This window comes from Malus sylvestris, chromosome 3 (assembly GCF_916048215.2).
Source record: "Malus sylvestris chromosome 3, drMalSylv7.2, whole genome shotgun sequence".
Classification (NCBI taxonomy): Eukaryota; Viridiplantae; Streptophyta; class Magnoliopsida; order Rosales; family Rosaceae; genus Malus; species Malus sylvestris.
In genome coordinates, this window is record NC_062262.1 from 25,998,743 (window position 1) to 26,009,157 (window position 10,415).

At 38.1% G+C, this 10,415-nt stretch overlaps 1 protein-coding gene across 2 annotated transcripts; it reads right to left on the reverse strand.

The window, feature by feature from the left end:
- Positions 1–751: 751 nt before the first annotated feature.
- LOC126614961 (tRNAse Z TRZ4, mitochondrial-like) lies at positions 752–7,391 on the reverse strand. Of its 2 annotated transcripts, XM_050282672.1 has the most exons (15): positions 7,178–7,391; positions 6,571–6,626; positions 6,337–6,399; positions 5,863–6,227; positions 5,381–5,470; positions 5,157–5,201; positions 4,965–5,019; positions 4,715–4,758; positions 4,096–4,593; positions 3,717–3,982; positions 3,479–3,626; positions 3,268–3,318; positions 2,299–2,702; positions 1,526–2,204; positions 752–1,376 (listed from the first exon to the last, which is right to left on the reverse strand). In XM_050282672.1, the coding sequence occupies exons 4-15, from the start codon at positions 6,010–6,012 to the stop codon at positions 1,059–1,061; spliced, it is 2,748 nt and encodes a 915-aa protein (XP_050138629.1). In that variant the 5' UTR covers positions 6,013–6,227; positions 6,337–6,399; positions 6,571–6,626; positions 7,178–7,391; the 3' UTR covers positions 752–1,058. The 2 variants fall into 2 exon arrangements, with proteins under 2 accessions (XP_050138629.1, XP_050138628.1); XM_050282671.1 differs by having other exon boundaries at positions 5,863–6,399.
- Between the last annotated feature and the right edge of the window lie 3,024 nt (positions 7,392–10,415).

Sequence of the window (10,415 nt, forward strand, 5' to 3'; positions counted from 1 at the left end):
GTCTTGTTACGCCTAAAATAATTAGAAAATTAATGAAAAAGGTCTCACAAACTTTGTTTTTTTTTAATCTAAGAACGCCTAATGAACTTTCTTAACATTTTGTTTTCGGATCTATATTCTACCTTAATCTAAATTATAAATATGGAGATTCGAACTTGGGGTACAAGGAGACATGCTACCTCACAACCCGTTAACTTTACATCTTATAAAAACAATTATAACGAAGGGTATCTTGCCTCGCAAGTCAACTTTAACTTGATCACTGTAGATTTTACTTCATTTTTTTCTGCACTTACATTAGAAATACAGTAGGTTATGAGATTAGTGTGAAAACCATTGAAATTAAATTAGTCATGCCATATGATTAAACATTAACCAAAGTTGATTAATTGTGTCATATTGAAGTTAAAGCGCGTACATATGTTGTGAACTGTAAATTCAAAGCTAAGTTCCACTTTCTAAACCAAACCGATCACCTCATGAAATAAAAGCTCAGTTGCTCGTAATACTACAAAAACTTTATAAAAAATAGCCATATAATTTTTCAAAAAACCGTGCAATATAATCTAATTATCGAAGAAAATATGTACGAAAACCTCTTCCATGTTTCTAGTCAGAGAAGGAAAATGAAAATTAATTACTTTTAGACGGATATGAGCACTGCCGTTGAACTTTTTGAACCACCAAAAATATATCACTATACTGTAGTACTAGATAGGGGGCAAAGAGAAACTAAACTGCAAGTAAAACATGATACTGCAATATTCTACTAATCTGATCTACTAATTAACCTGTTAGGGAGGCATAATTATAAACTGCCAACTTTAACTACTAATTACTAATGGGGGCTATGCTATCAATCAGCGGCCCAGCTGTGTTTGTGTAGCTGCTGGTGCTGGTTCATTTTTCGCCGGAATTTTGTAGTGTAGGATTTAGGGTTAAGTCCACTACCTAAAGAGGTGAAAATCCTAAATATGCCCAACCACCTTTGCTTCTGAATTCATAACGCATTAAGTATTGAAAGAATAAGGAAATTACAATAGAAAACAACGTACTTATCAAGAAGCCACACTTGCAGCCTCTATCAACTCATCTTCCTCGTCAACAATCATCTCGTCTCTAAAAAGCAGTTTCAAGTATGGAAGTACCTTTGGGGCCACAGGCAAATCAGCAATGTTAATACTCATCATGTCAAATCCAATGCATGTCTTATGCATGTGTGTATCATCAAGTACTGGGATTTTAGGATATCGCTGGCTGAAGTGAGTGAGGATGATACGATAAACTCCAGCAGAGTTCCCAACTTCTATGGCTTCCTTTGTTGTGCTATGGTTTCTTGCTACAGCCTCGTCCACCATGCCATCCTCAAAAGTTGCCTGCAAGAGTCAGAAGTGAAATTGATAAACTGCAATCCTCCTCCCTTTCAGTTCCACATTTTTTTGCTAAATTGCACAATTTCATTACTAGGACAAAAAAAAAAAAAATTAAAAAAAAAAAAAAAAAAACACAGTACGTCATAACTTGCCTCATGTATTAGAACTGTTGCACCACGAGATGCGTCTATAAGTTCCGGACAGGGCCTAGTGTCACCTGAGTATACAACCTTCCAACCTGGAATCATTTTTCCAACACTATTCAATCTCTCTGAAGCTTGCAAGACAACACCAAATGCCTGCGGACAGTGGATGACAGGAAAACTAATCAAGGCTTCCAAACCAGTTTCATTGAGCACTTTTTGCAAGCTCTTTACAATTGGAACTACACTGTTGTCAATAGGACTACCCGGCCTCTTCCAATAGCTCTGCATACGGGATCCTTTAGCAAATAGAGTAGAATCAACTCTCTCCGCTAATTGCCTCTCTGTATTTTTAATGCTCATGTCCTCAAAACGGGTTGGACTTGCTGGAGAAGAGTAATCCCTATTGGGTTCAGTAACACCCTCAAAAGCAAGTAAAGACGCTTCTGTGGTGTGCTTACAATCAAGGAACTGCATATCTAAATCTTCGAGTCTCTGGTATGCATCCAAAAAGAACTTAAGCTTTCTCGGTCCAACAACAAGTAATGGCTCGTGAGGCACCCCCTTCAACAAATCACGTCGTAGAGTAAGTATTCTTGCCAACCCAGTATGGTGATCAGCATGAATATGAGAAATCCATATACAGCTAAGACCTCTCACAGCATTATCAGCACCCTCTACACCATATCTGTTGTTGATGTACATAAAACGTAATATCTTAAAGTGGGGAATGGATTTCAGTACTAGTAAATGTATTTCACAAATTTCAAATGGGGTGTTACCTTCTTTTCAGCTGTCCCAGGGTTCCTTCACCGCAATCTAAAAGTAAACCTCCTTTGGAGAAAAGATTGATATGGATAGAAGTGACATTGCGATATTTAGATGGCTGAGATGATCCAGTCCCTAAAAGAACTATCTCCAAGTCATCTCTCCTTATATTTTCCAAACAACTAGGAAGCGTATTCTCATTATACCATGGCTCTTCAACCAAAACTTCATCACCTTTAGTTAAACTTATCTCTCCGTTTGTTTCTGTAGACTGGTACCAGAACCGACTAACACAATGGGCTGCATCTACAACCTCCGGAATCTCTGAAATTAACTCATCAATGATTTCTGAGGAAGCCACTTGACTTGGAATAACAGACCTATCTAATCCAAGGCGAGCATATGGACGCAACGTGAACTGTTCAACACACATGAAAATCACCATTATTAACATTTGTACATCAGTAAACTGATTGCAGAACTTGCAATGCTACAAAAAAAGCAGTCATGCTAATGAGAACACACATTCAGACATGTAGTAGAAACATAACCCTTCGCTGCTGGAAACCTTTATTAGCTAGCTTGGGAAAAGGAAAGAAAAATAAAAGGAGATATGATGCAATTAAAACAAAAGCGCTGTTAAACTATCAGGAGCAAATCACGACCCCCAGGTAGCTAAATTGCTCTCTGGACTGTTGGTTGTACAAGCAGCCAATCATAATCCTTCTAAAACTTCTAAAGTATTTATCAGATTAATCATACAAGCTTCTCCCATTTATATTAGAAACTTTAAAAAATAAAATAAAAAGAATAACACTGAATCAAGGACATAAGAAAAATTATAATTCTAATGGAAATTTATGCAATAAAGTTGTGTTAAAGAAGAAAAACATTGTATCAATTAGGAAAGAAAGCAGGGACGTAGGACTTAAGCCACAAAAGCCTACTTACTAGACGCATCCAAGTAAATCAACCATTTATACCTTGAGGAGGTTTTCAGCGGAAATGCTTTCACAAGACTTTGAAATGGAACCCTGGTAAAACAAAACCAAATTTATCAACAGCATCAGCCCCAAATTTTAAAAAGCATAACTATTAATGCCTAAAAGTATAAACATAAGATCATGGTCCTGGAAAACTTCCAGACATTCTAATAAACCTAATTTATGCAAAAGAAATGATATTACAACAAACCTCACTTGAAGCAGTGGATTCTGGTGCCAAACAATCAAGGTTCTGAAGAGACCAAAAACCTGGAGCTGGAAAGAACTGTGGACATAGATAGTTAAGTCGAGCTGCAATTCTTGCACTTGCTCTTAGGATTGGAATCTCCACATTCTTCCTGGAAACAGACACAGAAGCAAAGAGGGCTTTTCACTAACAAACAACAAGAAGCTCTTAATTAATCTTCTGCATAGGAAAAGCTACTCACCTTTCATTCCCAGCCATGATATGTTGGGCTAAACCAAATCTCTTCATCCAGCTCTGGTAGTTCGGACTGCTTATTAGAGATGCAGGACCCAGATGAATGACACAAGTCACACCCTTAGCATTCTCAGGCGGGCCTGAGAAATCCACATAATAGCGACTGAGACATTTTATGGATACCAGCTCCTCCAAATGAGATTCCGTTGGGCAGTCTACAAGTAATACAATTGGACCAGGAATGGAGGGTTCCATTACATCCCTTGGATGAACCTAAACAAATAAAGTAAATAAACTAATTTAAATACACATTAAAGTTTTTTATGGAGTACATCATTGCCCAGAGCTACTATATATATCTCTATTTCATAGTTTTCGGAACCAACCGTGATATTTTGAAAATCTGAGTGCACTGAATTTCCAAGTTGCAGTTCCCGATATTTTGACCCTGGTTTAAGACCCAAAGCCTTAGCTTTTTCAGGGTCAAATTTCCCTTTAATCTCAGGTAATTCACAGATGTAAACGACAGACATGTCACCAGGCTTTGCATTAGGTCTACTGTTGCCATTTAGTCTAAAGGGTTGTGAAGCATGACCAATCCTATCATCAAGAACCTTTTCTGTCGGATTCTGTGTACTGATTACTTCATTTGGGAGCCCAGTCCCTTTTGAGAAATTTGGGAGTAGAAGAATGGCTGATATATTGACAACCTCATCATCAACAAGAACAATCGGCTCTTTAAACTTAGTTTGATCATCCATAAAACCCCCCACAGAACCGAGAGTCGGCCCAAAGCTCCGAGTGTGAACCATGGCAGCATTTGGGATGAAACACCTCATGGCATCTACCAGATATTTGAGATCTGACGGACCCCATACATTGACCTTCAAAACAATACAAGATATGATTTAAACTCATATTTGGAAGGTTGGATCTAAATGAAATAAGATTTAAGGTGGAGTACAGAAAAGAAGGAAATGGATAGGAAGTCAATCTGATACTCACAGACATTCCTTCTTCACCCATGCCAGCCAAAGTTAACAGCAAACCTGTGAGGTCAAGTAAAAATTGAGCAATTCAGGATTGCCAAGAACAACCTCTTTTGAACAACCAGTGCAGATACTGAAAGCACAATAATAATGCTTAAAGGCTTCATCACAGACTTACTAAACATGCTCCTGGTGATAACAGAAAACAAACTAAACAATCTTTAATTGCAAGTGCAACATAATAGTTGATCTTTCAAGAGACAAACCTGGAAGTCCACCTGCAGTCTCTGAGCAGACACGAGAGAGAAAAATGTGATCAATCTGAAGAAGCATCAAGAACATCAATAAGGCATCTCAACAATAGGAAGGAACCTCATGAATGAAGATGAAGAGCACTTTATACATTTATTCCAAGTTCCAACAGCAGAAAATGGGTAAAGATTTCAGATATCGTATACCTTTGACAACTTAATCTTATGCTCTGTGCAGAACCTTTGCAAACCCTGCAGTGAGAGTAATATAATAAGAGACACTAGTTTACTCCACAAAGGGTTTATCATTGATTTGTAATTACTATTTCATATTGATAATGATAGAATCATCACCTTATTTAATATTACAAACTAACCAGATGTAAATGTATATAATTGAGTTCCTAATGCAACTATCACCTGACACTTACCTCTCCAGCATTAAATATAAATCTCTGTTTGTCAAAGAATAGCAACACTGAAGGAGATGTATCATGAGTATCCATTCCAGTCCCTAGTATCTGCAATGAGTTTGCATGGGTAAACTATTTAGACCATAAATAAGAAAAAGACTTACTCGAAAATGACAAGGAAAAGAATTATGGGAGCAAACACTTCTTTCTAGAATCAAGACACATAAAAACATTTTTGTTTTCAGGAACTCTTTATGCAGTACAAAAATTGGTAGAAATCCGACAAGTCTTATTCAACAAGCACAACTATTCCAAAAAGCAACAAATTAAAAGAAATGAACACAACCGAATAACCAATACTATGAATCGCACAGTCTACTCAATCAAACAATTGAAGAAAACCCAGAAATCAAGTCAACAAATTCAAACCAATAATGCTACGAATTTATTCAACAATTAAACAAAACCCATAAATCCAAAACCTGATTAAATCAAATTACCTGAACATAAGATAGGGTATTGATGGGATTAAGTGAGCGCACTTTCCGCTGAAGGTTCTTCTTCGGCCTATCACTCTTGTCGTTGCCCTCAGCTCTTCGCTTATTGAACCCAGCAGTGTCAGCCTTCTTAGCCTCCGTGGCCTCTTCCATTGATTTGTCTTTGCCTCCTCCGCTCTCCCTGAGAGTGCTTTTGTTCCTGGCGCGGAGGTTGGGAGGTTGGTTGTTGGGGAGGGGACGGTGTCGTTTTCGGTAGGAGGAAGCGAGGGCGGTGAAGAGAGAGCGGGGTTTATAGGGTTTAATGGTGAGAGGAGAGAGGGAGGAGAGACAAGAGAAAGGGGAAAAGAAGAGGAGACGGAGGTTTGTGACTTGTGGAATAAGCATTTGCATTGCGATGACTCAGTTGTTATTCATTTGGTCTCCAAAAAATTTAATTGATCCACTTAACTAGAAACAGTTTTCGTACATAGATGATACCTTTTTAAGGTGTTCCTTCTCTTTATCCGTGCGAGAGGTTAACAGCTCTTTTCCTTGAACAATCTAGCAGCAAAATAGAGCAAAATTCAGATATTGAAATTAAAATCCTGTATTAATTAATAACAACAAGAAATAAAATGCTCTCTTAGTAAGGCTTATATATGTTTAAAATTCCAAATATGTCACATGCTATAAAAAAAAGGAGGACAATTAAAGAAATTGTAAAATCATCACCTCCACCAAACATGTCCCTCAGGTTCCTCCTCCAGCACAATTCAGCAGAATCTAATCTGAACATTTACATACAATATAAACCTCATAGTATTTTTCAAATAAAAATATTAAGAATAATAAGAATTAAGTGGGAGGCATACTTATGTATGTGGTGGGCATAGTGCGGTTTGGTGTGGTTCGAATACTATACTAAACCATTTGAATACCAAATCAAAATGGTATTCAATCATCTACTACAAAGATGAACATAAAGTCTTTTTAGGACACTGCAAGTCTGGGAATTCTCTTGGAACCTCTGTTCAATGAATGGAAAAGCAAAAAAAAAAAATTAAAAAAAAAAATAAAAAATCCCTAATCTGACAATGCCTAAATCATATATGGGGAAGAAACACATTAATCCCACATGAGCAGGGCAGCCAATCAATATTTAACAAACAGCAAGGAAGAAAAATCCCAAAGTTATGAAAATACTTAAATTAGAAAAATAATAATTCCTATCTGGAAATAAAAACCAAAAATTTAAAACCCTAATCCTACATTCAGAGAAATTTTTAAAGGAAAAAAAATATAAAAGGAAGTCAAAACTGAGGAAAGATGGAGAAAATACCGAGGAGAATGAGAGAAGGAGATGCTGTGAGCCTGTGAGGTGTCGCGTAGGAGGGAGGGGGAGGATAAGGGCTTGTCGGCGGCTGAGGGCGGCTGAGGGAGGCTGCTGATGTGCCGAGGTAGTGAGGGTGAGGGCAGCGTGAATCCTGCTAAGGTGTGAGGGTGAGAGCCGTGAGGCAGGTGTCGATAGTTTAGTTATGTTCTGTGAAAGTGAATTGTAATTGAGAAGGGGTTCAGGGTTTTGGAATAGGTGAAACCACATATTTCAACCAGTCATTAAATAACACGTATATACATATTACAATATGTAAATAACTAAATTAATTACGTGAGCATAATGGCTTGATAGGGTTCGAATGAGGGGAATTAATTTTAAAATGTCATATCCAAATCCTAATCATATATATCAATCTTCTATAGGATTATATATATGTTATAAACTTTTCTAGTTTAAGTTTGATTGGGTAAATTCTAGATTAGATTTGATTCTAATTATTTTTTCCTATATGGACATGTATTCCTTGGGGAAGAATGAATTATTCTCCCTCTTATTATTATAAATAAAGGCACTACATATGAGAGAATAACACATACATTCCCCTACGATTCTACAAACACATCTCTCGTCTCTCTCCCCTTGTTGCCAACCCTTCCCTGTAGTCAGATAAAAGAGGCTACAACACGTTATCAGCACGCTCATACCACTGCGCTTAGAAATCTGACGTGGAAACTTTTTTTGCATCAAACCAGTTCATCTATATCATCACGTAATCAGATTCTTCCAAAACAACGGTTTTTATCTATATTTTTGCAGCCCTGATAGCATGAACATTCACAATAATACATGACTCAACTTTACGTTTTTCGAATTTTAGATTCTACATAAATTGTGTATGCATTATATTCATAATTGTTGAATTGCGTGAATTTGATATTGCCATGAATTGCATCAAAATATATGTACATGCATTAAAATATTTGAATTATATGATATGCATTGAATTGAAAGAAAAAAATAAAAAGAACAAAAATCGACAGACGCTAGGGTTCTTTGAACCCATGACCTCGAGCCGAGCCACAAGCTGAAGGCCAACAACTCTCTGTCTCCATGAAAACCAAAACGACGCAGTTCATGACATCATCCCCAAACCTTCACTCACTCACAGATGAGTCACAGCACCAACGTTGACTTCCATTGAGAACCACAACCTGAAGTTTTGATTTTTGGGACAAATTCATTGTCAAAATTCCCGTGGAATTTCATTAAGTTTTTGAGGATTTCGATTCGAAACCCTCATGATTTTCACACCCAAGGTCGAGAAATCGAACTTTCTCTGTTCAAAATAGGGTTCCATGTCAAACTTGTGCTTCCCTCGACCAATATTCACCAAGAACACGACCACCAACGGTGGCGGCGCTGGCCTCAACTCTGGCGATCTTACCCAGCAACGCTGAGTTGTTTTTTGGTTCTTACCCGAGCCCACTTAAGCTTGGCTACACTTGGTCCAAACACCAACCTTTTGGGCTTTAGTGTTCTTTTTTAAGCCTATTGGAGAGATTTATCAATCTGGGCTCATAAATTGCAGCCCACAAATCGAAACCTGACCCAAGCCTGACACCAGCCAGTAGGGCTATGGTGTCTCATACGCCTGCGTAGCACTGGATCACGCCCTCCCTAAGGTTTACCTGTCCGTGCTGCACACAATCCCAGCTTGCTGTTGGAGACTAGGTGCATTGCTCCGCACCACACTGGATCTGTACCCTTTCATAGGCTCTTCTTTGGATCCAGCCCCTTATTTTCTCTCTCGCCTTGGGCCTGCAGCCCACCCAAGACCAAAACAAGCCCAATCTAAGCCTGAACCTCAGAGATTTACTCAGCCCACCCGTGGGTTTTGGTCTATGTTTTTGGGCCCCCGTGCTTAATTGCCTAATTATTTTAGGCCCAATGGGTTTTATATTTTTTTCTCCCACACTTTAAATTTGGCCCAAAGTCCAAATAATTAATTCAATTATAATTTTTAGACTTGAAGTCCTATTTGCATATCTTGTGTTGCATATTTCTGTGTATATATTTGCGTTTGTCTGCAGGAACATATGAACCTGAAGTTCATAATTATTTTGAAACCTGAAGTTTCTAAAAACATGCCTTGTTTGAAAACCTGAAGTTTTCCTTAAAAACATCACCCACGAAAACCCAAAGTTTTTCATGCAAATTTTAACCAATACATGTCTATTAGAACTCCTATGTGAATGGATTGATATTTTTCTCCATTGCACGAACCACATCTTGTCCATCTATTTTGTGATAGGAACATGTCGAATTTCAACAAACTCGACTTCACCGCCTTGGAGGTCTCTTGAATGAACTACCTCAAGTGGGTCCAAGATGTGAAGCTCCACCTCATTGCAAAGAGTTTGCGTCCCGCCATTGAAGATGAGATGGACAACCCTGTTAGCGAAGCTGAGAAAGCCACCATTATGATCTTTATTCGAAGACATATTCATGACGCACTATAAATTGAGTACCTTGCTAAGGAAGATCCATAAACATTATGGGTCACTTTGGTATATCGTTTTGATCACCAAAAAGACATATTCTTGCCTAAAGCAAGACATGACTACCAACATTTGCACTTCCAAGACTTTAAGTCTGTGAATGAATATAATTCTGAAGTTTTTCGAATCCAATCACTTCTCAAGTCTTGTAATGAAACTTTGATCGAAGAGGATCTCCTAGAGAATACCTATTCGACCTTCTCTGCTACTAATATTGTCCTGCAACAACAATATAGAGCTCAGAAGTTCACTAAGTTCTCAGATTTGATCTTTGTTTTACTTCTCGCTGAAAAGTAGAATCAACTATTAATGAAGAATCATCAAGCTCGACCTACTACGGCGACTGTTGTGCCTGAAGCATACTATAACACAGACCAACGCCTAAAACACCAAAAAATGCATGGTAAGGGCGGCCAAAAGCCACCCCGTCAAGGTCAACAAAGTCAGGGCCCATCTAAGGGAGGAAACAAAGCCTAAAAGCGCCCTAACCTCACTCCCAAGGCCCCAAACTTCAAGAATAAGGGCAAAGCACCTGAAACCATAGATGCGGATATATGTTATCGCTATGGTTCAAAGGACCATTGGTCCCGTGTTTTCCAAGCTCCCCAAAATGTTGTAGCTGAATATCATTCTTGTCGTAAGAAGTTTGAATCAAACTTTATGCAAGAATTGGAAAGTATCAA